The 27,073-nt window shown below is 38.5% G+C and overlaps 8 protein-coding genes across 13 annotated transcripts; 2 read left to right on the forward strand and 6 right to left on the reverse strand.

Moving 5' to 3' along the window:
• The first annotated feature begins 458 nt into the window (after positions 1-458).
• On the forward strand, positions 459-4,401 carry LOC18010759 (probable LRR receptor-like serine/threonine-protein kinase At1g51880). The gene is given in 12 exon segments (XM_006392932.2): positions 459-684; positions 773-1,798; positions 1,874-2,012; positions 2,092-2,163; positions 2,239-2,310; positions 2,403-2,480; positions 2,550-2,992; positions 2,995-3,092; positions 3,179-3,305; positions 3,419-3,481; positions 3,576-3,765; positions 3,864-4,401. Coding segments are annotated over 12 exon segments (2,793 nt in total). The 5' UTR covers positions 459-608; the 3' UTR covers positions 4,273-4,401.
• Positions 4,402-5,284: 883 nt separating this feature from the next.
• On the reverse strand, positions 5,285-6,376 carry LOC18010483. Its single transcript, XM_024150588.1, has 3 exons — positions 5,852-6,376; positions 5,539-5,774; positions 5,285-5,333 (listed from the first exon to the last, which is right to left on the reverse strand). The coding sequence occupies exons 1-3, from the start codon at positions 6,374-6,376 to the stop codon at positions 5,285-5,287; spliced, it is 810 nt and encodes a 269-aa protein (XP_024006356.1).
• Positions 6,377-7,038: 662 nt separating this feature from the next.
• On the reverse strand, positions 7,039-9,267 carry LOC18010646 (IAA-amino acid hydrolase ILR1-like 4). Its single transcript, XM_006392936.2, has 5 exons — positions 8,805-9,267; positions 8,364-8,489; positions 7,941-8,255; positions 7,739-7,867; positions 7,039-7,650 (listed from the first exon to the last, which is right to left on the reverse strand). Exons 1-5 carry the CDS (start codon positions 9,162-9,164, stop codon positions 7,246-7,248), a joined length of 1,335 nt encoding a protein of 444 aa, XP_006392998.1. The 5' UTR covers positions 9,165-9,267; the 3' UTR covers positions 7,039-7,245.
• A 960-nt stretch (positions 9,268-10,227) lies between these two features.
• On the reverse strand, positions 10,228-13,690 carry LOC18010621 (uncharacterized protein At1g51745). Of its 2 annotated transcripts, none has more exons than XM_024150216.1 (4): positions 13,352-13,690; positions 12,841-13,172; positions 11,740-12,728; positions 10,228-11,354 (listed from the first exon to the last, which is right to left on the reverse strand). In XM_024150216.1, the coding sequence occupies exons 2-4, from the start codon at positions 13,026-13,028 to the stop codon at positions 10,606-10,608; spliced, it is 1,926 nt and encodes a 641-aa protein (XP_024005984.1). In that variant the 5' UTR covers positions 13,029-13,172; positions 13,352-13,690; the 3' UTR covers positions 10,228-10,605. The 2 variants fall into 2 exon arrangements, with proteins under 2 accessions (XP_024005984.1, XP_006392999.1); XM_006392937.2 differs by having other exon boundaries at positions 10,228-11,360.
• Positions 13,691-13,742: 52 nt separating this feature from the next.
• On the reverse strand, positions 13,743-16,285 carry LOC18010488 (syntaxin-81). Its single transcript, XM_024150219.1, has 7 exons — positions 15,949-16,285; positions 15,667-15,750; positions 15,464-15,568; positions 15,076-15,219; positions 14,730-14,972; positions 14,513-14,644; positions 13,743-14,060 (listed from the first exon to the last, which is right to left on the reverse strand). The coding sequence occupies exons 1-7, from the start codon at positions 16,024-16,026 to the stop codon at positions 13,917-13,919; spliced, it is 930 nt and encodes a 309-aa protein (XP_024005987.1). The 5' UTR covers positions 16,027-16,285; the 3' UTR covers positions 13,743-13,916.
• Positions 16,286-16,526: 241 nt separating this feature from the next.
• On the reverse strand, positions 16,527-18,499 carry LOC18010775 (FBD-associated F-box protein At5g38590). 3 transcript variants are annotated; one of them, XM_024150218.1, is made up of 5 exons: positions 18,395-18,498; positions 18,258-18,312; positions 17,275-18,136; positions 17,048-17,188; positions 16,527-16,961 (listed from the first exon to the last, which is right to left on the reverse strand). In XM_024150218.1, exons 3-5 carry the CDS (start codon positions 18,097-18,099, stop codon positions 16,671-16,673), a joined length of 1,257 nt encoding a protein of 418 aa, XP_024005986.1. In that variant the 5' UTR covers positions 18,100-18,136; positions 18,258-18,312; positions 18,395-18,498; the 3' UTR covers positions 16,527-16,670. The 3 variants fall into 3 exon arrangements, with proteins under 3 accessions (XP_024005986.1, XP_006393001.2, XP_024005985.1); XM_006392939.2 differs by having other exon boundaries at positions 18,258-18,499; XM_024150217.1 differs by having other exon boundaries at positions 17,275-18,141; positions 18,258-18,499.
• A 111-nt stretch (positions 18,500-18,610) lies between these two features.
• On the forward strand, positions 18,611-21,156 carry LOC18010633 (RWD domain-containing protein 1). The gene is made up of 11 exons (XM_024150228.1): positions 18,611-18,754; positions 18,910-18,975; positions 19,076-19,143; positions 19,360-19,393; positions 19,480-19,549; positions 19,633-19,690; positions 19,873-20,001; positions 20,137-20,228; positions 20,319-20,397; positions 20,498-20,579; positions 20,671-21,156. The coding sequence occupies exons 1-11, from the start codon at positions 18,748-18,750 to the stop codon at positions 20,742-20,744; spliced, it is 759 nt and encodes a 252-aa protein (XP_024005996.1). The 5' UTR covers positions 18,611-18,747; the 3' UTR covers positions 20,745-21,156.
• LOC18010684 (NADP-specific glutamate dehydrogenase) lies at positions 21,119-26,664 on the reverse strand. 3 transcript variants are annotated; one of them, XM_024150225.1, is made up of 17 exons: positions 26,440-26,655; positions 26,303-26,345; positions 25,016-25,669; positions 24,383-24,512; positions 24,095-24,296; positions 23,856-23,942; positions 23,711-23,770; positions 23,529-23,615; positions 23,115-23,186; positions 22,986-23,041; positions 22,607-22,692; positions 22,324-22,414; positions 22,080-22,237; positions 21,880-21,971; positions 21,575-21,655; positions 21,414-21,487; positions 21,119-21,313 (listed from the first exon to the last, which is right to left on the reverse strand). In XM_024150225.1, the coding sequence occupies exons 3-17, from the start codon at positions 25,575-25,577 to the stop codon at positions 21,238-21,240; spliced, it is 1,914 nt and encodes a 637-aa protein (XP_024005993.1). In that variant the 5' UTR covers positions 25,578-25,669; positions 26,303-26,345; positions 26,440-26,655; the 3' UTR covers positions 21,119-21,237. The 3 variants fall into 3 exon arrangements, with proteins under 3 accessions (XP_024005993.1, XP_006393003.1, XP_024005995.1); XM_006392941.2 differs by lacking the exon at positions 26,303-26,345 and having other exon boundaries at positions 26,440-26,664; XM_024150227.1 differs by lacking the exons at positions 26,303-26,345; positions 26,440-26,655 and adding an exon at positions 26,346-26,418.
• Positions 26,665-27,073: the final 409 nt, after the last annotated feature.

The raw sequence follows: 27,073 nt of genomic DNA on the forward strand, positions 1-27,073 counted from the left end.
ACCCCCAGAGTAGGAATGAATTTGTATTAGCGAAGTTTCCAAATTACACACCACTGCGAAGGGTTTGGTTTAATCAAATCATGGTGAGAGAGATACTGTACCCAATTATCTTGCAAGGTAAAATTAGGGCTTTTTACTCTAACCTGTTCTTTACAATAATTACAGAGGAATTACAGAGTAAAGAAGAGAACCCATGTGAACAGAAGTTTTTTTTTTTTTATCTTTTGTCAAACTCAAACAAAAGAAATTAGAAAGTCTCTGGTCTTTGTCTACTCCAGCGTTGACCTATTCATTAACATAGAGATACAAGTTGTTTAAAGACACTAAAAAAGAAAAAAGAAAAAAGAAAAAAAGAAAAAAAGCAAGTTGGCTTCTGTTGATTAGTGTCTAGTAGTTGTTTTAGATAATGATTTATACGTTGTGACTTGTGAGCACAACAAAATGATATACACCGGAGAAGTTGACATTGTTTTAGAAGAAGTTGACTTGGACAAAAACAAAAACAAAAAAAAAAACTCTTATGCTCTTTTGCTTAAGGCAAGTGTTTCTCAGAAATGGATAAACTAGTACTTGCATTTCAAGAGATGATGGCTCTCTGAAGAACAGAGATGATGGCATCCAAGGCGCTTACGTTCCTTTACTGTGTGGTTCTCATCAATCTTGCTAATTCCCAGGATCAAACAGGTCTGAAAATTCAAATCTTTTCTAAGTCAAACAAATCTTTGATTATGTTGGAAAGTTAGTTAAAGCTGGTTTTCAACATCTGAATCAGGATTCATTAGCATAGATTGTGGGTTAGAACCGGAAAACTCAAGCTACACGGAAACTTCGACGGGTATAAAGTATGTTTCGGATTCGAGTTACACAGAGACAGGAACAACCAAATCCTTGGCGCCTGAGAATAGACAAAACATGATACAGAGCATGTTGTCTGTTAGAAGTTTTCCAGAGGGAATAAGAAACTGTTACACAGTTGCAGTTAACGACAGCACCAAGTATTTGATCCGAGCGGTTTTCATGTATGGAAACTACGATTCAAGAAACGAGGTTCCCGAGTTCGATCTTCACTTGGGTCCAAACAAATGGGACACTGTTAAACTGGAGTCTCCTCTGCAAACAGTGACCAAAGAGATCATACATCAAGTGTTGGAAGATACATTGCAAGTGTGTTTAGTGAATACAGGAAACGGTATGCCTTTTATATCGGTGTTGGAACTTAGACCGTTGTTGAATTCATCTTATGTTGCTCAATCTGGATCACTCCAGCTCTTTCAACGGTTGGATTTCGGGTCATCAAGAAACGTAACGGTTAGGTATCCAGATGATGTTTTTGATCGGATATGGTTTCCTTTCACACCAATTGGGTCTAAAGAGTTAAGTGATCCGTCTACTTCCCTCTCACGCAACAGTAGCGGTAACTTCCGTGTTCCGCAAGTTGTAATGAGAACTGCGATTATACCGGAAAGAGCAGGCGGGTCTGTAGACTTTCGATGGATTGCAGATGATCCTTCTCTTGAGTTTTACTTTTACATGTATTTCATGGAAATTCAAGAACCGAGTTCGAATTCCGAAGAAAGAAGAGAATTCATGGTTTTGTTGAACGGAAGGACTATTACGCAGCCGCTTAGTCTTGATTACTTGCAGACCTTAGTCCTTCTCAGTTCAAAGCCTTTGACAGAAGAGAGCTACGAGTTTTCTATTCGTCAGACTCGGAATTCAACTCTTCCACCTCTTATCAACGCTATAGAGACTTACTTTGTAAACAAACTTCCACAATCTTCAACAGATCAAAACGACCGTAAGCTCTGTAACCATTTCAAGTCTGCATTTTCTTGTTCCAATCTTACTATTTTTCTCTTTGAACATTTTTTAGTTTCCGCTATGAGGAATATAAAGTCTGTCTATAAAGTCAAGAGAAACTGGGAAGGAGACGCTTGTGTGCCTCAAGCTTACACATGGGAAGGTGTGAATTGTAGCTACAATGGTACAAGCATGCCTCGAGTAATATCTTTGTAAGTGTAATATAAGAAGTTCCCTTTCTTCTCACTCTTTATGTTAACCAAAGTGACCGGAGTTGCTCTATGCAAACAGAAACTTATCATCGGCCGGATTGACAGGAGATATAGCGTCTGATATATCTCGTCTTTCACAGTTGCAAATCCTGTAAGTTTTTGTTCTCTTGTTGGTAATATCTGTTTACAAATAGTAGAAGTCGCTAAATAACGTGTTTACATTCAGGGACTTGTCGAACAACAATCTGACTGGATCAGTACCGGCTTTCTTAGCTCAACTTCAATTCCTGAGAGTACTGTGTGTATTTTCTCAACCACACCTACCAGTAAAAGAACTCTTACCATCTGATATATATAGTAAATGACTTTTATCAACTGTGCATTTTGCAGAAACTTGGCAAATAACCAGCTTAGTGGTCCAATACCGTCTATTCTCATGGAGAAAACAGAGAACGGCATGTCGTTCAGGTACTCAAAAACACTTCTCTTTATATATTCATTACGTGTTTTCATAACACACTGTATGTCTATATGCAGTATCAACGGGAATCCAAGTATTTGTCTTGAAAATGCTTGTGAAGAGGTCACACAAAAGAGCTCCAAGAAGACAAAACTTCCCGGCTTTGTCATTCCTTTAGTTGCATCCCTTTCAGGGCTCATTTTCATTGTTACTATATCTGTAACTATACTAATTATCCTCATGAGGAAGAAAAAGCGAGGCACCATTAACAGGACGATTACAAGTTCGAGTAATGGACCATCATTACAGAGGAGAGATACTGGTTCAATGCGTCCGTCTCTGCAGCGAAGAGAAACCACACGTCAATCTTTTCAGAGAATAGAAAGTGGAATGACGGATTACGAAGTGAATGAAACAGCTCCTGTTGATGCGTTTGATTTGGAGCTAGCAAATAGGAAATACACGTACGCAGAGATTGTGAATATCACAAATGGGTTCGAGAGAGATCAAGGCAAGGTAGGGTTGGAAGAAACTACCTAGGTCTGTTAGGTGGTAAAGAAGTGACTGTCAAGCTTGTCTCTTCGTTGTCTTCTCAAGGCTACAAACAACTCAAAGCAGAGGTATCATAATATGACAAATCCCTGTAAACAATAATTTGTGAAAAGGTGACTTAGAAGAGCTAATGTGAATATAATGCTGATTGTAGGTCAAACACCTTTTCAGAATTCATCATAGAAATCTTATAACCATGCTTGGTTATTGCAATGAAGGCGATAAACTGGCCGTTATCTACGAGTACATGGCAAACGGAAACTTAAAACAGCATATCTCAGGTTCTGCAACCAAAAATTTTTTGTTTTACCTCTACTGAATTCACACTCACAAAATGCTTTATATTCTTCTTAAGGTAAAACCAATACTCGGTTTTTAACCTCTTCTTGTGCAGAGAACAGTTCAACTGTCTTTAGCTGGGAAGATAGACTTGGAATCGCTGTTGATGTCGCACAAGGTATAATCATTGGAGATCCACTCTTGTTTTTTTCTGAAACTGTCTCTCTCTCTCGCTTTCTTGGAGTTCTTGAAATTCCCCTGTTTCTTGTTAGGACTTGAGTATTTGCATACTGGCTGCACGCCACCGATCATTCATAGAAACGTCAAGTGCACAAATATATTCTTAGATGGTAAATTCAATGCCAAGTTAGGCGGTTTTGGCCTTTCGAGAGCGTTTGATGCAGCAGAGGGAAGTCATTTGAATACAGCCATAGCCGGGACTCCTGGTTATGTTGACCCAGAGTAAGCTAAAATCTCGAATCTTTCCTAAAAAATTTGGAGAAAAAAATGTTCTTCCTTTTTTCGATCTTTTCATATAAAGATCTGATCTTTCATTGCAGGTATTACACATCAAACATCTTAACAGAGAAGAGTGATGTGTACAGTTTCGGTGTAGTTCTATTAGAGATTGTTACTGCAAAACCAGCGATCATAAAGAATGAGGAAAGGATGCATATAAGTCAATGGGTTGAGTCTTTGCTCTCTAGAGAAAACATCGTAGAGATTCTTGACCCTAGCCTTTGCGGTGACTATGATCCAAACTCTGCTTTTAAGACCGTGGAAATCGCTGTGGCTTGCGTTTGTCGAAACTCTGGTGATAGACCAGCGATGAGTCAAGTTGTGACGGCTCTTAAGGAGAGTTTGGCTGTAGAAGTTGAGAGGAAAAGGCATTTGCCGGTTGTATCAACAGATTCAGTTGAAGATCTTGCACTTGGCTTTGGTTCCAATCCACCTCCTCGTTTGAGATGATTATTTATTGACTTTGGTTTTGTAATATTTGATCTCTGTAAAAAAAGAAAAATTGGTATGTATGTTTGGTTTTTTTTTTGTGATTTGAATAAGAAACCAAAAGAATCTTTGTTCAGACAGATTTGAGGATTTTAACTGGAGTGCGTTTAGTGTCGATGAGCAAGTAAAGCGTAGGGCACAAGTCTTGCAACGACTTTACTTGTATCTAAGCAACTTCCAGTTTCGCCTCCTCCTCTGTTAGATAATCACTTAGTACTTATTTATTTTGTTGCAAGTTTGTAAGAACCACAAGCAACACATCCATGGTGGTTAGTTCCTGTAATGTCTTCCTTCTGTGTCCAATTTAGGACAGCTTGCAGGTCCCTGTTTCTCTCTTCGATTTGGTCAGGCACAAAAACGGTCTGATTCGAGCAATAAGAGTTCCTGCTCAGTATCCAATGACAGTGAGTTATATCAGCAACTAGAGACTATAGAATTAGTTAAATGTTATGTAATCTATTTAAGTATTTACTAATTCATGTGAAGGTCTAAATCAATACTTTCAACTAGATGACACTGTGTTAATAAAAGGAATACATTCATATCTACAAACTTCCAGTTTTTATAGTTTTGATCCCTCTAGCTACAGTCACTTACCCTTGACACCATGTAGGATACAAGGAAAATGCCAAAACAGCAATTTCTTTAGAAGAAAATATCTGCTCCTAAGGATTGAAAAGAAGTCAATTATCTTTATTCAATCATCTGTCAAGTCAAAACCATGATTAATGATCAGTTCTGTCAATGATCATACTCGAAACCCAAGCTCTTATCAAAGTAAGAAAAAAACAAAAAAAAACAAGATCAACGAGTTCAAGATCCTGTTACAACCCAAGAATCTTGGGTGCAAGTTGCAATAAGGGCTCCAAGGCGCTTGGAGCAAACTTTCTGGCAAAGAGATAACAAACATGAGACTTCTGATCATTGTATAGGCAGGCTTTAGCTCCCGGAAGCTTCTGGAGAAAAGTTTCCGTTATATCAGCCTTGCCAAAAGTAGCTGGATGAGCACCTCCGCGTGACCAGTCTGTCCATGTCAATGTCCGGTTAGCCAGAAAAATCCGATGTTTAATAGACAACATTGTAGGGAAGTAATGCTCATCAACATAACATGGAGGTTTACAAAACTCTTTGAATTTAGGATAGTAAGTTGTGTCCTGAACAATCTCAACAGCGAGTTTCCGGTTAATCTCAAACCACTGAGACCCTTTTCGCCACTGGCTAAGTGTGATCTCAGGCTCCATTCCATTTCTGTATCTTCCTCTTCCATCAGGTCCTTCCTCATCAGCACAACCCATGAAACTATATCTTGATCCAGAGACATAACTATAGACAAAGCTGAATCCCCGCAGAGGAATGCATGATTCAGACAACAGAACAAACCATTCGTTAGAGATATCTAGCAACGCGTTAGCCAAAAGCCTCCTTTCAGCATCACACATACTCATCTCTCCCCATGACACAGCCTATAACATAGAGAAACTCACATGAAAGACTAGAAAAGTAGTAATAAGCGTTTTGTCTGAAACATCAATGACATTACCTGACTTGGGATGTATCTTCTGTAAAACACAGATGACCTCGGAAAATCCGGTTTGTAATTAGGCAATGCATGAACATAGATTGAGTAAAGACCCTCATGTCCCTTAAAGAACATCTCCCAAAGTGGAGCAAATGGTAAAGGCCCTTTGGTGAGAAACATGAAGGCCAGTTTAGGAAACCGTTTAAACGGATATACATTTCTCCGTGGCTCCATCGAAGCGCGCCAAAGCAATTCAGTGTCATTCAATGTGTGCCAAACATTCAAAGGAGGTCTAATAAAGCTCTCTAAAGTAACAGTCCCATGATCATACATAGAGATCAAAGTGGTTGGAGCCACAGGAGCCAAATATTGAATCTTCAAGAACTTGATCATGTGTATACCAACAACCGAGATCCCAAGAGCCAAAACAAGGAAAAATAACAGAATCTGAAGCAGACGCATCGACAAAAGAGCCCTAGATTGGTTTGTTAGCCTCGATTTAGGGGTTGATGCAGCATTATCTTTAACCCCTTCCTCCATTTCCATCACCATCACTTTCATCTAAAAGCTCCAAACTTTCTGAGCTATATCACCAAATGCATACACACAAAGAAAACTTTCCGAAATCACTGTTTCAGTGACGCTACCAAAACAGTTTTATTTTATTTCTCTAAACAATCCTCCTAGTAACAAAATATAATTAGTGTGAAGAGAAAACAAGGGTTAACACAAAAAGTTTCTTCTATTTTTCTTTAATAGAAACCCAGAAAAAAAGATTAGGATATTGGAAGAACAAAAATACTCAAAAGAAAGAGAGACGAAATTACCACGTTTTCCTTTTACGGATTTGGTTTTACAAAACTGAAACTTTGAATCTAGAAACTTACCGGAAGAAGAAGGAATAAAAGAACTAAAAAAAATTGGATCTTTCTCAGTCACACATTACAGTAAACTCTCGAATTTGAGCGTCTAATTTTGATTATGCTTCGAAAATGTTTTTCTAATGAATCCATTGTGAGAAATTTTCTGAAAACTCTCATCTGAAGCATAAACCTAGGAGTTACAAAAACATTGGCATCCTATGTTAATTTTGACGGTTTCAGCTTTTAGTTTCGAATTGAAAACAGTAATTAAGAAATGTATATAACCGAGATAGATGGTAAACCTATTTATCCCTACATTTAATACTTGACAATTTAAGATTTTTCTAAAACTCTCATTACACCTTGCCGAATCACTGTTTCTTTTTGCATTAAAGTTCTTACATTTCTTCGATTCTGCAAAGCCATCAGATTCTTTAATAGAAGCCTGACATTGCATAACAATTTATTAATCTTTACATGGAAGCCTCTGTAAAAAAAAATGACATTTTTCGACGAGTAGGGGAGATGAAGAATAGAGAGCGAATGTTGGCATCAAAGTTCATCTTTTTCGTAACTCTTATTCGGCGATGAAGTTTTCAAGTCAAGAAGATATCTTGTGGCCATGGAAGCATGAAGGGAAGCTCCATAAGGTAGTAACTCTTCATTAACTTCAAAATAAGGTGAGTGAGGGCTCGCCATTGGTGAATGAGCTTCGTTTTGCATTCCAACAAAACTGAAATGTCCAGGCATTGATTCTTGGTAGAAAGAGAAATCCTCTGATCCCATCAATGGTTGCATCTCGACGTAATTCTCAATCCCTAACATATCGCCTGAAACGTTCTTGAAAAATTGGTGCAAGCCTTTGTCGTTTACAGTTGGTGGGAAAAAAGGTTTCACCTCTTGAAGAAAATCCACTGTAGCATTACACATATGCACGCTCGCTTGCCTTGTGATAACCTGAAACATTAAGAGAGTTTTTTAAGAACTTGGATTTGAGAGGAAGACAAAAATCTCAAACTACACAACAGCGTGAAAACTTACTGACCTGCTCGATTCTTTTCTGGAGTTGCTTAAAGCTTTTAGTTGAAAAGGCTCGGAATGTACCACCGATGGTAACAGAGTCTGGAATCACATTAAAAGCACCACCGCCTTCAAATTTAGCAACTGTAACTACCTGTAAGCACTCACATACATCAACACATTCCATGTAGAGACACTTGAAGAGCCAAAGAGTTATATTTTTATACCTGAGAATCTAAAGGATCTGCCTCTCGTGAAACGAGGTGTTGTAAGCTAACAATAACATTTGAAGCTGCCAATATCGGATCTATGGCGTGCTGAGGAAGAGCTGCGTGACCTCCTTTCCCGCTTATCTTAGCTTCGAAAAAACCACTACCAGCCAACAATGGACCTTCTCTCGAGCTCACTTGACCTAATGCCAACTGATTTGTAACATGTAATCCAAAGATTGCGCTCACATTCTCCAATACTCCAGCCTCCACGATTTTCTTTGCACCTCCTCCTCCTTCCTCAGCTGGTTGAAATACTAGAATCACTGTACCCTAAGATGGTCCAAGAAATGTACAAGAATCCAGAGAGATCAGGATGCTACCAAAGATTCAAAATTTTTAAAAAAGTTTGATTTTGGAAAATCCAGTACGCCACTAAACCTGTAGCTCATCTTGGTGTTCTTTGAGCAATCTCGCAGCACCGAGGAGCATCGTAGTGTGAGCGTCATGTCCACAAGCGTGCATCTTCCCCGGAATCTTACTCTTGTGTTCCCATTCCACCATTTCCTAACACAATCCAACATAACTTTCCCAATAAGAATCCACCCAAAATAGAGCAACATTTCTCATAATTCCACCAACAATTAAAGAAATCAGATCCATCAGTCAAAATGGGAAATAAAAAAGTCCTAGAAACAAACTCAACAGATCTTCCACTAAAAAATTACAGTAATCTGCAGAAAAGATAGAACAAATGTTCCTCTTTTCGAGTACCTAATACTAGTGAAAAAGCCACACTGTTCCATAAAGAAGATGAGGGAACAAGTCAAATCCATTTTTTTTTCTTTCTCTCATCCAATTTTAAAAATTGAAATCAAATACCTGCATAGAAAGTGCATCCATATCTGCCCTCAATGCAACAAAAGGGGCTTGACCAGTTCCAATATAACCAATAACACCAGTTACAGCAACTGGATACTTGTAAGACACACCCATCTTCTCCAGTTCTGTCCTAACGAGCTTAGATGTCTCTACTTCCTCGTAACCTAATTCTGGGTTCTCGTGGATTTTTCTTCTGATTCCAACCATCCAATCGAAAAAATCAGCTCTTTTAGCCAAAGCAAGAAACTTTGGAGGGATTTGAGAAAACCCATTAGAGGTTAAGGAAGAGGAGGATGAAATCATACACGAATTGAGCAAGTGAAGTATCAAAACAAAAGAAACCCATTTTAGGAAACTCATGGCGATTAATCGATCGATCGAATCAATTATTTGATGTTAGAGAAAGATGAGATCGAAGAGAGTTCTCTGCGTGATGATGAAGCAGGGAAACAGGAAGCAGAAAGCGGTATTTATATCCAACACAGCGTAAAAATAAAATAAATTTTAACTGCGTCTCTAATTCTCTCTATTTCCATAAATTCTTCATTTTTTTTGTAATTTTCTTCGATCCCAAAATCAAGAAAAACATTCTTTTTCCTTAATTGATTATGATCAATTTGATAACTGTCTGAAAAAGAGTGATGGAATCTTCTTTGGATTAAAACCTAAATGTAAATAAGCCAAACAAGGCGGCTCTGCTTTTCAACATGTGTCTCTGTTGGAGTTTCTGCATTTGGAATTTGTAATTATAACGTCATAGAAATTATTTGGATCCAACAAGTATCCAAACTCAACTCATATAAACCCTAAAACTAATTTTATAAACACTATTACATAAATGAACAATAGTGCATTTCACTTTCATGTACTGATTTTCAAAATCTTTCTTTTCTTGTTTGGAGAATCATTTCATTTTTTCTATTTTTTTCATTTTCATTTTCAGCTTCAGTTTAGGTAATTGTGACACGTGAAATGGAAAAAAATGAATGGTTCTAATTGGATTTGTTGGCCGGTCCATTTGTTGTTGATACAAACAGCAAGAAAACACACATTGAGAACGTGTTTATTGAAGTCTTTTTATTGGGACTTCCTTATTTTTATCAGATATTTTAAAGGGTTAGTATACTGCAGAATATTCAGTTTCATATATTGATGACACCATGTTGAAGGTGATATCCACTAGATTAACTTTTTTACAAAAAACAAAAATCAAGTGTACAAATCGAAATAAATAGAACCAACAAGAGAGACATACACAGATTGTGTTTGCTTTTCCATTGTTTGATCTCTAAAGAACAAAAGTTTAAATGTTTAAGAACAGCAGCATTGATCTTTAAGAACAAAAAGCTTTCGTCTTTTTATTCTCTCTTACCAAAATGTTTGTAGGAACTGAGACTCAATGATAAACACAGAGCAGGAAAAGAAAAGACTTTCTTCTTCATCCACAAAAACTTGAGAGTAAAAAAACAAACAATTCAAGTTAACCTGAAACAAGCAATTCTCTCTAAAGCAGCAATCTCAGCTCTCCAACCTAATCTTCAGTTTTACACCTCAACCACTAACTAATGCTATATTTACATATGCTCACTTGCAACATCTCTTTTCTCTCTCTAGTCTCTACCCATTTTTGCCTCTCTCTCTGCATGACTTGAAAGTCTCTGTACCCAAAACAGCAAAAACCCATCAGTGATGGCTTCTCCTAAAGCGGCATATTGTTATCTCCGTTTATGCTTCAAAACTCAGGCAGTACGATGAAGGGAAAACAAAAACGTAAAGCCAGCCAAAAGTTTCCCTATCTCTCTCAGGTTGTCGCTGCAGAAGGCAATGCTCGGTGTTGCGTTTGTCTTGCTGAGCCTTTCAACACTTGGTTTATCCTACTGAAGACTACTTTCAACGGTATACAAGCTACAACCGTTTCCTTTGCCTTTTCTGTTGTCTGCTTCTTGCTTCTTTCCGTCAGCCTCTGGCTCGTTAGAGTAGAGAGCCGCCTTGTCTTTTTTAATAGGGAAGACGATTTCTTGTTTGACTTCGATGCCTTTCGTAAAGCACCATGTGATTTCCTCTTCTTGCTCTTCTTTTTGGACAATAACTTCGCATTCACAATAACTTGAGACATCCCCATACCGTTGCAGTAGCCTTCTTCCAAGACTTCAACAGTTAAAGGATGCCCAACAATAGCTTTACCATTCAATTCACTCATACGAGAAACCAGCGGAACATTGCGTGGTTTGTTATAGTTGGCTTTTACCTCAATCCTCACCTCGTGCAGCGTAGAAAGAGGCAGAGGACTGTTGTTATTAGCTTCTTCACCGTACACATTTCTGCTCGCTTCTTGTTTCTTACTCATCTGCCTCGAGTTCCTCTTTCCTTTTAGCTGCCACTTAGAAGTGTTCTTCTCAATCCCGTTCAAATTACAGTGTACAGCTGGTGGATTTGTACAAGCAGATCCATTATTTACCTCTTCCTTAACAAACACATCATGACTACTACGACCACGCCGCCTTGTCAAACCAGAAACAAAATCTCTCCTCGATGTGGAAATTGTGCAAGCTGTCACTGGTCACAAACCAAAAGAGAGGCAAATGATTTAAGAGATCAAACCTTTGGATCCTAAGATGGTGGAGAAAACACAATAATAGCAGATAATGAATGCAGAAGCAAGTTAGTCAAAAACACTAAACAGAAACCAATTTAGCTGTAACCCAAGTTAAACATTAGGAAACACCAAAGCTATTTAGGTTTCGCCAGGCGATTTCTTAGAGAATGGTCATATAATTTCTTTAATCTATCATGTGACAATATTAACTTGGTGACAATAGCAAGCTTTTGTTTCTTTTACTTCCCAGAAGGGGAGATATGCAGATTATTGCAGTTAAAGTAACCAAAACAATAGAAAAACATAAACAAACACTTGAGAGAGGTTTACTACTTATACCTGCCGAGTGTTTTTCTTCACCAGTTAGTGGAACATCATATAATTGGTCAAACGAATCATCCTCTGCCGAAACTGATACACTGGAAATTTCACTGTCTTTTGCCTTGTTGTTATGGGAGGCTCCGACAACATTTTCAGAAGCATTCTCGCATGAAATCCCAGTGCTGTCTGAGTTATTGTTGATTACAACAGATATACTTTTCATGGATTCGACAGACTCTATTTTGCTGTCATAAATCCCTTGACAATCAGATGTGACAAGCTGGTCACAGGTCACAGGGACACAGACCATAGCTGTACTCTCTAACACCTTTGTCAATTGCCGGCGTCGGTTTTTCCTTTTAGAGCACTCATTAGCAATTATGACTTGTGACCTTTTTCTCTTTAGTGACAACGGGGAGCATACCTTGTTCCCATTGGCAACAATATTGCCATTCAACATTGAATCACTGAGGTTTGGATGACAGATCAAACCCATTTCTTGCCTATGCTCGACAATAGCACCCACATGTTCTTTCCCAATATCCTCAAGCCCTCTCATTCTCTTGATTCCTTCAGTACCATCATCTTCCAAGTCATTCGGCGTTCTTCTTCTCTTTGGCTGCACCTTCAAAGCTCCGACGTTAATAACTTCTTGGGAAGACATACTGGATTGCAATTGCTCCGGCCCTGAATCCAATTCATCTTCAGCCTCTACTTCATCAGCTGAGTCTGAATCCTCGTCACCTTTGCCAGAAACACACCTTTTAGAATCATCCTCACCGGATGAGCTACACAGATTATCGTCTGGAAGATCTTCTTTTGCAAGATGTGCCTTCTCAATCTCGAGAGCATTGTTAATGGCATCTTCTCGGCGAGTACACTTGACACTCTTTTTATTACTAGAGCTCCCTGCAGCAGCAGCAGCCTTTGCTTTCTCAATGAAATCATCGTACTCTCCACAACGAAACGCCTTCACCATCTTGGACTTTTCAAGAGTATACCATTCCCTGAAGTCATAAAGGAAAACACTTTTCTATCAACCTTCCGGTTTCTATTAATCTGCCGTAATGGCAAAAGCAAGACGCACTAGACTGAGATTGAGAAGAATAATAGACTCACACGCTAACATCGTCACGGCCAAGAAGCTTTATTGGAGTGCCGATTTTCGGAGAAACCAAAGAGTTTTCAGGGACTTCGTCATGGACCAGAGTCTGTCCGGGCCACCAAGACCCGTTACGGCGGCGAACCCAGACCAATCTTCCTACCGATGCATAAATCGCCTTCAAGTTTTGGTCATCACTCTCCATTGCACAAAACGCCCAAAAAGGAGACCACCAAGAAAAAGAGAAAGTGGCAAGAAACTTTCCAACTAACCTAAAAAATCAAAACTTTATAATCTCAGTGAAGTTCACTGTCTTAAATTAGACAAAAGCTTGCCCCTCCCTTGAATCCTGCAACCAACAAAAAGCAGTGGAAAACCTTAAAGACCCCAACATGCAACCACAAGCGCTCAACTTATAAACATGTTGAAGATAGAAATGCGAAGCTGGCTGAAAAGCGTTTCTTTAGAAAGAGAGTGAAAGAGAGGGAGAGAGAGAGAGAGCAAGAGATCTGGGAAGAGAAGCCGTACCGAAGAACCAGAGATCCAGATACTTGTTTCGCTACTCTACAGGGGTTCTTCTCTATGAAAAGGAGGTTTCTATCTGGCTACCAATCAATAACATTTCGACCGCATTCGTCGTTGGGATTTTGCTCCGGCGGTTTGGAGAAGAATGCAGGGAATGGAAGAAAAGGCTCAGAGAGAGAGAAAGCAGAAAGGGCAAGTTTTTGGACAGAGAGAGAGACAGAGAGAGAGAGAGAGAGAGAGAAGGGGAGGTCAAAAAAGCACATCCAAGGTGAGATACTCTTAACTACAGAAGTGAACGGCGCCGTTTTAGAAAACTTTTGTCCTCTCCTTTAGGTTATCTCTCGTTACGTCACTCCTCTGGCCACGAGGCAAACTGTGAGTTCTATATTCAGACATCTCAGAGGTGTCAAATTTGGTAATAATGGCGGTGAGTCCGATCCAAATCCCTCTCAAAGTTTTACAATTTCTTCGTTTAACATCAAACCCTTTTCCAAATTTTCATAATTTATTTGTTTTAACAATCAAAATCTACAGAAACTGCGTGAGGTTCTTGGAAATTGAATGGTCATTAACTGTACCAATCCAAGAACAAGACGGAGAATGTCAGGACGATGAAAAACAGCAAAAGAAAGGTTCTGCTGCTGCTGTTACGTTGGATTGCTTGAGAAAGCTCTTTGTTTCCAAGCTCCACGTTCTTTGTTGCCTCAACCGCCTGCATTTTGGTGTCAAGCTGCGTGAGAAAAGGGACAAAAGGCGCACACACACACACACAGAAGAACCAAATTGTGGAAGTGATTAAACAAGTCTGAAGTCAGCGATAAGTTGTACTTCTACAGCGTAGGAAAATCCCAAAAACCGATCAACTAAAGTACTGAGAATGCCATTGACACATTCCAATGGGGTTTTTAGCAACTTCACATAGCTGAAAACAGTAATATTTCCATTTCCTATAACTAAAATGAAGAGTAATTCAAATTGGACCAATAAGAAGTTTCTTGATTCTTCCCATCTCTATACCTACTCTAGCTAAATACCACAAGGATAAAATATTGAATATATCTAAATTTGAGCTAGCAAAGAGAAGCATTCTGCTTAAAGAGCAGGGAAAGGGTAACAAAACAAGGCGTTGACATGAAAGCTTGAGAGGAGTTATTAAGTCGTAACCTGGTCATATAAAAACTCTATCTGCTGGGCTTGTTGCAAAACATGAGTTGCCATCAAGTGGTTCAATGCAGACATCTCCACCATCTTAGTCTCCGTCTGCCTGGCACCATCTAAAAGATTACTTAGCTCCACCTGCAAAAATTACAGAACTCAAGATTTAACATAAGTAAAAAACTCATGCAAGTTTTCGAAAACCAGATACCAGTTGTATTGTTACCTGAAGGGCTTGTGTTTCATCGTCTAGAAGTTGCTGTTGTACTCTACGAGGCTGGGCCGGAAATTCATTCGGTTCTATGGATTCTGGATTTGCCAGAGTTGCGTTAACTGGAGTAGCTTCCTTTGCGATCCTCTTAGGTTTTCTTCTCGGCATAGCTCGGTTAATAATATCTTGGAAACGAGTAGCTCTAAGCTGGTCAAACTGTGCAGTGACTGAATGAAGTTTCTCGCTCAGAATCAAAACCTGCAAACATAAACTACCAATTATGTCAACACATCTAGATACTTTGAATCCAAAGTAAAAAAACAACAACAAATTAGGGTTACTCTATAGTTGAATATCATACCACTCCATGTTTATGTGCTATAGTATCAGCATTAAAGTTATCCGCTGCGAGGCCAAGCCATCCTTTGGAGTTTGCTTCTTCATTTCTAATGCTGTTTTTAAGAATATCAATCTGCTCTTTGCAAGCTTTGATAAAAGCAGTAATCTGCAAGAATACATAACACATAAGTAGACATAGTTCTCGATCAAACAACACAGGAGGTATAAAAAATGTAAGATCTGAGTTCCTCAGTGACACAATATAGTAATTCCGTGGCTATATAAGATTGATTAACATTCATCTTCCTGAGTTTTCTCAATGTGATACACAACTTTTCTTAAGAATCCATAGTTCCTAAATGTCAGGCGTAGATTCATGGAATCATATACTACAGGCTCAGATTACTTACTTCTTGTTCAATGCTATCCTTTTCCTGTTCTGTAGTCCGATGCATATCAACATAATCCTTTCGATGCTTCAACATAAACTGATCCAACTCCTTGATGCTTTCCAGCTAAATCAACCATTCACAGACAGTAGGTACCAACACCACAAAAGAATCATTCGATAATGTAACTTCCAAATCCGGTCAAATAGAACAACTAACATTACCGTTTTGAAAGCAGCTTTCGTGAAAGGCGATCTCTCCTTTGGCTTATGTATAATGAAAGACGCCATTGTCGATGCCACTTTAGACTGCCACACAATGCAAACAAAATCAGGTGATTCTCAATGAATGCGATCTAGAAAACAACAACCCTGAAAACCCTTGAGAAATGTTCAAAATTGAAATGCCCACAAAAAAAAAAAAAAAAAATATCAGCAATTTCTCATCAAATTCGGGACAAATAGCTTCAATCGAACGAGGTTCAAGATGAAGAAATGGATTTCCACCTCGTTATAGCCATTAGAAACAGCGGCTTTCCGAACAGAGTCCTTGAAATCCTCCGTCCTGTCTCTGAATCTCGACATCTTGTACAGGAATTCAGATCGATCAGTGCTTCCTCCGTATCTGATTTCTATCAACAACACTTTCTTTGGATTGTCAAAGTTCGGGTTTTTGCTCCGGCGACTGGGAGAAGAAACGCAAGCGGAATCGAAGAAGAGGGTCTCAGGAGAGGAGAAGCCAGGAGACAGAGAAAGGTCTTTCCTTTTTTTCTTTTCAGTTTTCTGAAAAAACAAAAACGTTGAAGCCGCAGGAAGAAACGATACCGTTTTGCGGATCTTAAAGTTCTCTCCTTTAAGCTTTACGTCGCTCTTGGCCACGAAGCGACTCACCGGGACTGGCCCCATTGGCCGTTTAAAGGGTTAGTTAAACGACAGCCAAGGGCAGTGTCCAAGTCTTGAAGAATAAAAGACCATCTTTTGTCCTAAACCTTCATTGCATACATATGTATTTAAAGGTTTCTTGTTCCTAGTTTCACTAATTATTCATTCAATTTTCTTTCATCTTAAACCCAGGCCAGAAACACAATCAAGCCTCTCTTTTTCTCAAAGATCATATTCATATGTTCGGAAGAATCTGATCTTTGTTGGACACACACACAAGAGAAGAGATGAAACTACTAGAATTCTATTATACAAATGAGAAAGAAAACATGTAATGATTTCAAGTCTCAAAGCCCCTCAACAAATACGAGTTCGCATGTGGGTGAAGCTCGGGAAGAAAGTGTCAACTCCTTGATCATCTTAAGGTTTGGAACATCATGCTCCAATGTATTAGCGTAGATTGTTGCCCTCTTTAAGAGACGACCGTTTTTCAAGATATAAACCGCGATATCTCTATCTTGAGGTCTCCCAAAGTATTGTGACCAGTTGAAAATTTCCAGACTCGAGAACATGCATTCAGGAACAGAACTCGGTTGATTCCAGCAAACCATATCATTAGTCTTTAAATCCCCATGTAGCTAAACACCAAGCAGAAGAAATATATTAAAAACGATACTGGTCATTAGATAAACCAAAAAAAATCTAGTTTATCGAAGACACTTACATCTAGTATAGAGATGTCTAACACTCGTAAGTTAGGAGAATCTTTGAGTAACTGGGCAAGGAGATTCGATGAATCATCTTTGCACACACATAGCTCCAGATGTTCAAGCTGGTCGAAAACAAAACCATCACCATACACATCCTGCCAACGATATTTTAAACATTATTAGTAAAGATATCTATAACAAAAGATTGAAGACTTGCAACTGATAACTGAAAACCAATTACCTCTGAACATACTGTAAGATGCTTAACAGATGTGATTGATCCAATAACATTTTTGAGAGCAAAGGATACAACATCGACATGTGCTTCCTTCAGCTTAGGCATATTCTTGAACAAACAAGGACTCTCATTCCAATCCTCAAGTTTAAGATATTCCAAAGAAGGAGTATGTATCTCATACCCATCTAAAGACCAACAATGGGATATATGGAGTGATAACTTCTGCAAAGAAGGGACGTTAACAGTGAACTCTTTCATATTTTCATCCTCACAAAACCACACATCTAGATCTTCAAGAACAGGACATATAGATAGAAGCACTTGAAAGGATTCTTCATCTGCGTATGTCACACTTTCGAGTAGCAAAGTTTTCAAAGAGGAAAGACAAGCCATAGAGGAAACACCCTTGAGAGTCACGTATCTGAGTTTCAAGATCACGAGCGATTCGCAGGTAAACAAGCTGCTAGGTAACATGTTTTCATTACCATCTGAAGAATATGAGATTTCCAGCTCACGAACATGGCGAGAAACTGCAATTTCAACCCACAGTCTGATATCTTCAGGTTTAATACGTCGATCCCTTGACTCATATAACTCAAGACACAAGCTTTCTAGGACCGGAGCTCTATGTAGTGGCAGATTCTTGTCGATGAAATCACCAAGTACAAGCAGTGATCTATCTCTATCACGGTACTCAAGTTTAGGCAACCACATCCAAAGAAATTTCCATCGCTTAGACAAAATGCTAGTGGATACAGCAACCTTTGTTGGAACAAACGATAATATCCTCACCAACAATTCATCAGGTAATTCACTGATTTTGCCCATATCTTACAAATTCAAGATACTGCTACTTAAATTTTGTCTTCCCTCCAAGAAAAAAAAAACACAAGAAAACAAGACCATAAGACTCAAAAGGATTTTTCATAAAATTCGGGACAAATAGCTTCGGTCGAACGAGATTAAGATGAAAAAAGGACACGAACCTCGTTAACGAACATAATCCTTGAAATCCTCCGTCCTGTCTCTGAATCTCGACATCTTCTTGTACAGGAAATCAGATCTATCAGTGCTTCTTCCGTATCCGATTTCTATCAATCAGTTAATAGAATTAGAAGCATACTCTCTTTGGACTGTAAAAGAAGGGTTTTGCTCCGGCGACTCGGATAAGAAACGCAAGCGGAAGCGAAGTAGAGTGAGGATCGGAGAGGAGAGAGAAAGGCCTTTCCTTTTTATTTCAGTTTTGTTAAAAATAAAAAAAAAAACAGCACATTCAAGTGTAAGAAACTCTCGCTTACTCTGAAGAATAGAAGAAATAAACGACACCGTTTCGCGGATCTTAAAGTTTTCTGCTTTAGCCTTTAGGTCAATCTCTCTCGTTAACGTCGCTCTTGTCCACGAAGCGACTCACTGTGGAGTTCGATATTCAGACAATCTCTAAGCTTCCCACGACAAAAGGTGTCAAATTTGGTCATTATGACGGGTAAGCTCGATCAAACCCCTTCCAAAAGTTTCATAATTTCTTCGTTTCATATCGAATCTTTATCTGTGAATCCATGGGAGAGCAATTGAATTCTGATTGATCTTGATTTCTGTCTGATAAAATGAATTGAGAATTATGTGGGCGTCTTTTTGTAGAGTATAAGCAAGAACAAGAGATGGAGATTGAAGCTCTTGAATCTATACTTGCGGATGAATTTAAAGGTATTTATTTGTTTTCTCTTAAGATTTTAGTTTCCTTGTTTGTTCAATCGTCGTCGAGCTGCTGAGAGCATTGAGTTCTTTTACTACTGTTTTGTGGCAGAAATTCACTCTAGTGAAAGTGGGCTTAACACTTCAAATCGATGCTTTCAGATAACAGTGACTCCTCAGGTATATTAGAACATAATCCATCTCAATTTCCTCAGTTCCTTCATTACTTAGTTCCTCAATTTACTGTTTCAGCTTATTTCGGCTGTTTTACTAGCTTTATGTGATTTGTGAAAAGCTTATGTCTAGTGGATGTATCGATCAATGTCAACTGAAATATCTTCTGTTTCAGCTTTTTACTATTCTTCTGATCCTATGCTTCTTCTTTTGTCTCAATAGGATGATGATCTAGAGGAGTCATCAATCCCACCAGGTTAATACTCTTGAAAAAGATCCCTTGTTATATCATATGCCTCTCCTGTGTTTTCTCAGTCTTTGAGCTCTCAATTTGTCTTGCAGTTCAGCTGGGATTGGTTTTCTCGCACACCGAAAATTACCCGGACGAAGTTCCACTTTTGGATGTTAAAAGGTAATTCTAGGTTTTACCATTTTGTATCAAGTTAATACAGATATACGACGATGACACTCATGTGGGTTAGAGTGTTCTTCCAGTATTCGAGGAATCCATGTTAGTGACCTCACCATCTTAAAAGAGAAGCTTGAACAAGAGGTAAAATCTCTCTTACAACGTTATAGTGTATTACAATTTTCTTTGCCTGAAGAGGAACACTGGAAGGTCTCTTGTCAATGACTGCCTGAATCACAAATCCTAAGAAAAAAAAATTATTCAATTCAGTTTTTGAGGAGTGGGTTATCATTAGAACTAAGAACTTCATGATACCGTTTTCACAGGCAACTGAAAATCTTGGTATGGCCATGATCTATACATTGGTCTCATCAGCGAAAGACTGGTTGTCTGAACACTATGGGAAAGATGATGGAGCTGACTTTGCCGAGGAAGAAGCTGCCAAAGAGGATGAGGTATTGTTGTCTGCTCAGTATTCCAGATGTATAACCTGCAAAGCACTTCGAGTCTTGCTTCCATGATATAGGCTTCTGCTTGTTCACAAGATTTTCTTCTTTTTTGTCTCTTCTTGTCTAAATTTCTTGGTGCAGGTAATTGTTCCTCATGGAGAACCTGTTACGCTGGAGACATTTTTGGCATGGAGAGAGAGATATGAGGCAGAGCTTGCACTTGAGCGAGCCAAGTGAGTAACCTTTCCTGCAAATTCTTGTTCATTGTTATTGGCCTCCGAAGTTATTAATATTTTATCCGTGGCCGTGAATAAACTTCCAAGGCTGATGCCGGATTCTGCTCTTACGGCACCCAAGGAGAAGAAGCTTACAGGAAGACAGTGGTTCGAGAGTGGCAGAGCGGTATTTCTCTTTCTGGCTAACTACTTGGCGCAGATTCATCAGAATCTTGTTGCAGTATATTTTTCTATACAAATAACTCTCTGTCTTGTGCCATTTTCAGAGAGGAGCAGTGGTCACTGTTGATCAAGAATCTGAGGAGGAAGATGATGAAGACATTGACTTTGAAGACGAAGACTTTGAAGGTAAAATAGTCTTCCTGTTTGCTTTACACGCTGATATCCCACATAAACAAACAATGGTTTCTCAAGGATCACATTCGTCTATTTGATACAGATGACGAAGAAGACATGCTTGAGCACTATTTGGCGGAGAAATCTGATTCTTCCGCTCCCACATCAAGGGCCTGAATCGAGGGATCCCTATATAATGATTATTATGGATCTTTTCTGGATAGAGATCATGATGCGAGAGACTGGCCTTACATTGAACAGCATCCAATCTACAACATATCCTCAGTTTTCCCAGCTTTGATCTGCTCAAGAGTTACCTCGAGAGTTACCATGTCTTTATCTGATATCCACCTTCATTGTGTCATTTACAAGAACAACTTATGAGAGATGCCAATGATTTTGTAATTTTTTGGTTTAGGATCAGCGAAAACCGGATCTCTCCGAAAAATCTTAAAAGACAAGTTGAACCTCATTTAGAAACCCTTGTTGCAGCTTTGAGTCATCAGTATGTTCCAGTCTTAACTTATGAAGTCAGAGAACATATAAAGCAATGGAAAGCTGTGTTTATAGCTAATAAATATTGATGCTATCAAAGTTTGTAGTTTCTAAATAGTGACATACGTTGCAGCTAATATGTTACAGAGTCAAATATGCATTCTTCATTTAATAGCTAAACACAACCTTGGTCCGTCATAGCTTGAGCAATGTTCAAAAATGCTGCAATTGTTGCTCCGTGTAGAAGTGCCCTGGAAAAGATGAAAAGAACATTTCTTAGTAAAAGCTTTTTAATCTTTCGGATTCACAGTAGTACAGAGCATCATTGACCAACATAGTAGAGTGACTTACTCAGGACTTTCTTTCTGATAACCGAAATCATTTGCTGCTTTAAGAGCTTTCTCATAAGTCTGCTTCAGTGCTTCCTGTCGATACCAGAGCAATTATCTTTAATAGGCAATTACCCCAGGCCAAAACTGCAAAAATTGGAATTGAAATGTGAGAGATGTTACCTGTAATCTAGACTCGAAATCTTCTGCTGACCATTGCATTGAATTAGATTCACGGAGTACTTCGATTTCTCCAGCAGCAACCTTCAAGATAATTATGCAATTTAGCTATCATCATTTAGATTATCTAAGAACTTTATGTTCTTTAGGTTCATACTCAGCATATACAAAACAAACGAAAATAGAAGGTTGGGACAGAATTTCTCTCTAACACCTAGTGTCATGTCATAATTTAATGATAGAAGAGACTAATAAAGCATAGGCTAAATTGTAATGTTGATGTAAAGATGATTTGAAGAAGAACTCACTCCTCCAGCTCCAGCAGCAATGGCAGGAGCAATCAGAACATTTGCCTTTCTGAAAACATCAACTGCTTCAGCTGTACACGGCATGTTTGAACCTGCAGAAAACACATCCATACTACTTAGAATAAGGTGCATAAAAGAATTTGAAAACACAAAACGAAGAAGCTCCGAAATTTATTTGCTCAAATATAAGAAATCTCTACCTTCTACCAGTAAGCGACAGCCTGCATTGACCAGATTAATCGCATCTGCTTGATCAACTTCATTCTGGGAAGCACAAGGAAACGCCACATCACACCTTTCATTCCAAGGCTTTACTTCATCAAAGTATTTAGCCCTTGCATAGGTCTTGGAATAGTCTCTGCACATCAGATGCGTGTCAAGTTGGGACCTATTTTCTTTTTTTAGCGAGTGCCAAATACCATGATAACTTGGAAACGGACATACCTCAGACTTCTCTGTTGGGATTTTATATCTCTCAAAAATGCAAGTTTCATATAATCAAATCCGTCGTCGTCCACCAAATATCCCTTTGAATCTGCAAAACTTTGAGACCTTAAAGGCCTGGCCATGTAAAAAATAACAAAACATATAACCCACTCTGAGCTCCGGCAAACCAGGCCTTCTATCTACTCTGAGCTCAACTAAGAGCTACTGAAAACAACAAAAATGCAGAAAAGCTACACACTTTGCGTGCTTTGACTCTGAAATGAAAAGGTGAGTGAATCACCTGAAACAGTAACCGGATGGGCCCCACAAGCAATTAGCTTCTCCACAACGTGCATCGCAATCTTCCCGCATCCACTCACAACACATCTGAAATAAAGTTCAGAAAGGGTATGATTTCATAGGATGAGTCTCAGAATTGTAAACAAGTCGCACAGCTTCTGTGCTATGTCAGAAGCCAAAGATTTAGAGGGTTTAGTTTTAGTACAACCTTTTAGAATTGACAGAAAAATTAAAAAGAACTACCAAGTTTCGAAAAGGGAAAGTAGAGTTAAAAAAAGTATCTTGCTGATTAGATAAATTGTAAGATCCAGAAAAAAAAACATTGGCAACTAGCAGAATCCCATGTAAGAGCACATATTCAAGATGATCAAGAGAGAAACCTTAGTCCCTTAATTTCTTTATTCATATCTGCAAGCATAAGTCGTGCAAAGTACACCTGAAAGAATGCAAATGAATTTTAGCGAGTCATCACATGTGAATAGTGTTCTTCATAATTAACAAAAGATTACCACGCCATAGCCACTAGCTTCAGTTCTGAGGCTAGAAGCAGCCCAATATATCCGTGGTCCTGTAAAACTTCCCTGCATAAGTAATTAACACAAAGATATAACAGCCAAAACTCTTTATTCTCTCAGCAGAAAAACTGATGCAAACAGATGATTACTGGAATAGTACAGCCGATGACATTTTGTACTGAAACATCAGAACAAAAAAAGTGAGAGAACAAATACTAATACTACTAGGGACATATTCTTCCCTCCAAATTTACAGACAAATAAAAATACCCAACTCGGTGAGGAATGACTTATTAGGAAAACCAACCAAGTCCAACGATTTGATTGCCATTTTGTTGCCAAAAAAAGGCAGGAGATAACCAGAAATCAGTATCAAGCAAAAGCATCAGCGTCAAGGATTTTCAGTACCTGAAACTGACCCGCAAGTCGTCTGTATTGTCCAAAAAGATATCCCATTTCCCGAGTACCAACACCAACCTCCTCTGACGGAAGGTCCTAGCATACAAAATAGATTACAAAATCATTACAGAAAGGACATAATCATTACAGAAAGGACATACTTGCTACAGGGTAGAAACCATTCCACTTACTTTGTCAGGACCCATATATCTGTACATCTCATTCATGAAACTTTGGCAAAATCTCATAATCTGTGAATGTTGCAGAACGATAAATATCAGAACATCTGTAGAAAGATCACTAGCGGAGACAATATGCAAGGGGGAAAGATGTCACCTCATTGTCACTTCTTCCTTTAGGATCAAAGTCACTTCCACCGGAAGCCCCTCCTAGTTTATATGGTGACAGAGCATTTTTCAATGTCTGTGAAGGATAAAAAAAACAAATTAAAATTCAGAACATGCAAAAGAAAAGTTAATGCGGCCACCAGAAAAATAAAGAAATAACAGAATAAGGAAAATCAAAGAAAAATCAAAGGAAAGATACTATAACATACTTGATGGAAACCATAGTACCTGCTGAAACCCAAGAAATTTGGCAATACTTAAGTTCATGGACGGATGAAATCGGATACCTCCCCTACATGGACCTAGTGCTTGGTTGAACTGAACTCTAAAGCCTCGGTTTACATGCGTTTCACCACGGTCATCAATCCACGGCACTCGGAAAACAATCATACGTTCAGGTTCTAATAGCCGCTCCATGATGTTGACATAACTGAAATAAATCAGAATGGAACCATGTGACTTAGATGCGGATTGCTGAGACTATTTCACAAAGATGATAAGCAGATCGTAACTTACTGAGAATTTTTTGCAATTACCCGCTCTAGAGCATGCACAGATTCTTGTACAGACTGAACAAACTCAATCTCATTAGGATCTCGTTTCAGGGCACCCTCAACAATTGAACCAGCACTCTTTGACATTAGAGCTTCATTGAGAGGAAAAAGTACAAAGAGTTAACAAAACAAAAAGCAGGGAAAGACACTAGCCATGCCATACAGACATACAGACACCAAATTGGGCAAGACCAAAAAAAAATCGAGGAGTCAATCTTTTTTCATATTAGAAAACGAAGAAGACAACCTATTTCCTGATCACAAAAATATAAAACTCCAAAACTTCTGAAAAAAACAGACATACCAAGAATTTACAACTTCCTCTCTTTCAAGAAACTAACTGCGTCTTAGCATCTATTAGTGATATATTCCTGTTAAGAGTTGCTTCGTTTCATAACTCAAACATTGGCCAAACAAATCTTTTTACGGAAAGTAGAGAGGAGACAGTTCAAAACTATCCAAACTAAATGCAACGCATGCGTAAGCACACTGTTAGCTGAAAGGTTGTTCAGTGCCGGTTGGTTAGATGGAACACAAGGAGATGCAAATGATTTTAACTCACTCAATCAGGCAAAGCAATATTGTAATAACTTACTCTTTACATAAATGGGCTTGTCAACAACAATCTTATCTTTGGAAGCCGTTTGGAGACGCAGAGCCTCCTTGTGTAGCAAACTATTGTTGTGTTCTTCTAATGCACTCATCTGCATGTTTCTACTTCCTTCATTACCGTACGGGTTTCTTCGATGTTTTCTACCATATTCTCTGCAAATAGAACAGAATATCCTAGCCGTTCCATCCTTCATATCGACATAAGCCCACTTGTAGGTATCAGCCCATTCCTCTCTCCACCGTTTCACAACCTTTTTCTTTCTCTTTGCCGGTTGGCCCTTTGACATATCTTGATCCTCACTAGGCAGATCAGATACCAAAACCATATGCTTTGTCTCGTCATGCTCCCCAGTGGAGGGCTCCTGTGGAGTGCCGCCGATCAATGAATTGTTAGCAAAAGCAGCGTCATCCTCTCCAGGTCCAATTTCCAAATCAATCTCTTCCCCAAGATTGCTTACGACAAGCTGATGCCTTTGTGCCTGCTGGATTAAGTTCATATCATCCATTGAGGGATTCATCCCCAACCCACCTGTTGGCCCAAACATTCAGCATCACAGTTTTAACTACACCTTGGCTTCTCTTTTGCTGTCTAGCAGCAACTGTATCTTACACTTGGTACAAGACCCGTGGTGACGACCTAATGCGCAACAGAAACAGTCCACAATTAGGACAAGGCCAAAAAATAATTCAGATAAAAAGCATATTCTCATACAAGAAACACCTAGCCACATTTCTGGTACTCAGCACTAACCAAAGGCAAATTAGACTTCAGCTACCAAGAAATGCACAAAATAGAAGCATCAATACGATCAGAAGAAACAAATAAATCAAGACTTAATCTCAGATCAAAAATCTTCTATAAAATGAATAACAAAACTGGAAATTTCCCTAAGACAAAATAAAATGATGTGAAATCAGAGAGTGTGTTAAATCCTTTTGATCATCTACCAAAAACGCAAGGCATTCTCAAAGCTTGTGAACATGTTTCGAGGAGAAATCTGACTGCAAATCCAGATAACAAACTAATATTCTCTCACTGAAGAAAAATCTAAACATTCAAGACTCGTAATTTAAACTCCAGTGAGGATAAATTTCAGAACCAACTCGAAAATTTTGTGTATTTGCCACAGAAATCAATTCCCAACTCAAAATACTTCAATCAAAACCAAAATTTACTGAATACCTAACAAAGTGCGGCACTTGAAACAGTGATCAAATCTATTATCTACCACAAAATCAAAAAGCTAATTTTGGCATTTTGAAAGGATACCTAGAGGGTTCAAAGCTTCAAAATAGTGAGAAAAATCCAATACCTGCTGAATTCAGCAGATAATTTCGTCAAGTCCAAAAGAAAAAGCTAAACTGAAGAAACCCCAAAAAAAAAACATAAAAAGATTGCAACTTTACTTTGCCTGTAGCGGCGGGTCGCCGAAAAGTGAAAACAAAAAAACCCACAAAGACTAAAAGAGACAAAAGGAAGCTCTGCTCCAACTTGTCGATAGTTTCCTTTTCGTCGCCGATTCTGATGGGGGAGAAGCTTTGAGCGGGGATAACAAAAGATAGATAACTCGACCAAAGCGATTGTTTTGCAGACGCTAATTACAAAGATACCAAACCAAAATTGAAAAATTCCCAAAATCAAAAGGGTAATCGCTACTTTAATTAATAGCTAGGGTCAAACCCAACAGTAATTTTTTTTTTACCTCAAATTGTATAAAAATGCATACAAGTTCGTGGCAAAAACATTATTTGTACCGTAGCTTTTACTTGAAGAAAAAACATAACCAAAACCCACAATCACTGCTTGAGTTAAGCTAAATTGAGACACAATTACCAAAACCCAAAGACCAAAGTTTCTATTATGTATAGGCTTAGTAATCGAATCATTAATTGATTGATTGATTGATTGATTAAAAAAACTTTGAAGGTAGTAGTTTGCCTACCAAACCAAACAATAAATCTTTGCTCGTTCGTTTAAAATTAAAATCATCCATTTCATGTAGAACCATTTTCTACATAGAAGTATTAAAATCCATTTCTA

Source organism: Eutrema salsugineum, unplaced genomic scaffold (assembly GCF_000478725.1).
Source record: "Eutrema salsugineum unplaced genomic scaffold, Eutsalg1_0 scaffold_7, whole genome shotgun sequence".
NCBI lineage: Eukaryota > Viridiplantae > Streptophyta > Magnoliopsida > Brassicales > Brassicaceae > Eutrema > Eutrema salsugineum.

Excerpts from the sequence above, each read along its gene's own strand:
- LOC18010483 (XM_024150588.1), bottom strand. The coding sequence starts at position 6,376 with ATGGAAATGGAGGAAGGGGTTAAAGATAATGCTGCATCAACCCCTAAA. Across the intron at positions 5,775-5,851 it reads GAAGATACATCCCAAGTCAG|GCTGTGTCATGGGGAGAGAT; the intron begins GTAATGTCATTG and ends TCTATGTTATAG. Across the intron at positions 5,334-5,538 it reads AATGGAATGGAGCCTGAGAT|TGGTCACGCGGAGGTGCTCA; the intron begins CACACTTAGCCA and ends ACATGGACAGAC.
- LOC18010621 (XM_006392937.2), bottom strand. The coding sequence starts at position 13,028 with ATGGAGAGTGATGACCAAAACTTGAAGGCGATTTATGCATCGGTAGGA. Across the intron at positions 12,729-12,840 it reads GGCCGTGACGATGTTAGCGT|GGAATGGTATACTCTTGAAA; the intron begins GTGAGTCTATTA and ends TTATGACTTCAG. Across the intron at positions 11,361-11,739 it reads TGAAGAAAAACACTCGGCAG|TGACAGCTTGCACAATTTCC; the intron begins GTATAAGTAGTA and ends GTTTGTGACCAG.
- LOC18010646 (XM_006392936.2), bottom strand. The coding sequence starts at position 9,164 with ATGAGTTTCCTAAAATGGGTTTCTTTTGTTTTGATACTTCACTTGCTC. Across the intron at positions 8,256-8,363 it reads AACACCAAGATGAGCTACAG|GGTACAGTGATTCTAGTATT; the intron begins GTTTAGTGGCGT and ends GGACCATCTTAG. Across the intron at positions 7,868-7,940 it reads CAGATCCTTTAGATTCTCAG|GTAGTTACAGTTGCTAAATT; the intron begins GTATAAAAATAT and ends GAGTGCTTACAG.
- LOC18010684 (XM_006392941.2), bottom strand. The coding sequence starts at position 25,577 with ATGTTTGGGCCAACAGGTGGGTTGGGGATGAATCCCTCAATGGATGAT. Across the intron at positions 23,771-23,855 it reads AAGGAAGAAGTGACAATGAG|ATTATGAGATTTTGCCAAAG; the intron begins GTGACATCTTTC and ends CAACATTCACAG. Across the intron at positions 22,415-22,606 it reads CCATCCGGTTACTGTTTCAG|ATTCAAAGGGATATTTGGTG; the intron begins GTGATTCACTCA and ends AAAGTTTTGCAG.
- LOC18010633 (XM_024150228.1), top strand. Across the intron at positions 18,976-19,075 it reads ACTTGCGGATGAATTTAAAG|AAATTCACTCTAGTGAAAGT; the intron begins GTATTTATTTGT and ends GTTTTGTGGCAG. Across the intron at positions 19,691-19,872 it reads AAGAGAAGCTTGAACAAGAG|GCAACTGAAAATCTTGGTAT; the intron begins GTAAAATCTCTC and ends CCGTTTTCACAG.
- LOC18010488 (XM_024150219.1), bottom strand. The coding sequence starts at position 16,026 with ATGTCGAGATTCAGAGACAGGACGGAGGATTTCAAGGACTCTGTTCGG. Across the intron at positions 15,751-15,948 it reads TTTCTAATGGCTATAACGAG|TCTAAAGTGGCATCGACAAT; the intron begins GTGGAAATCCAT and ends ATTGTGTGGCAG. Across the intron at positions 14,061-14,512 it reads TAGAGTTTTTATATGACCAG|GCGGTTGAGGCAACAAAGAA; the intron begins GTTACGACTTAA and ends ACCAAAATGCAG.
- LOC18010775 (XM_006392939.2), bottom strand. The coding sequence starts at position 18,099 with ATGGGCAAAATCAGTGAATTACCTGATGAATTGTTGGTGAGGATATTA. Across the intron at positions 17,189-17,274 it reads ATCTTACAGTATGTTCAGAG|GATGTGTATGGTGATGGTTT; the intron begins GTAATTGGTTTT and ends TATCGTTGGCAG. Across the intron at positions 16,962-17,047 it reads TAGACATCTCTATACTAGAT|CTACATGGGGATTTAAAGAC; the intron begins GTAAGTGTCTTC and ends CTTGGTGTTTAG.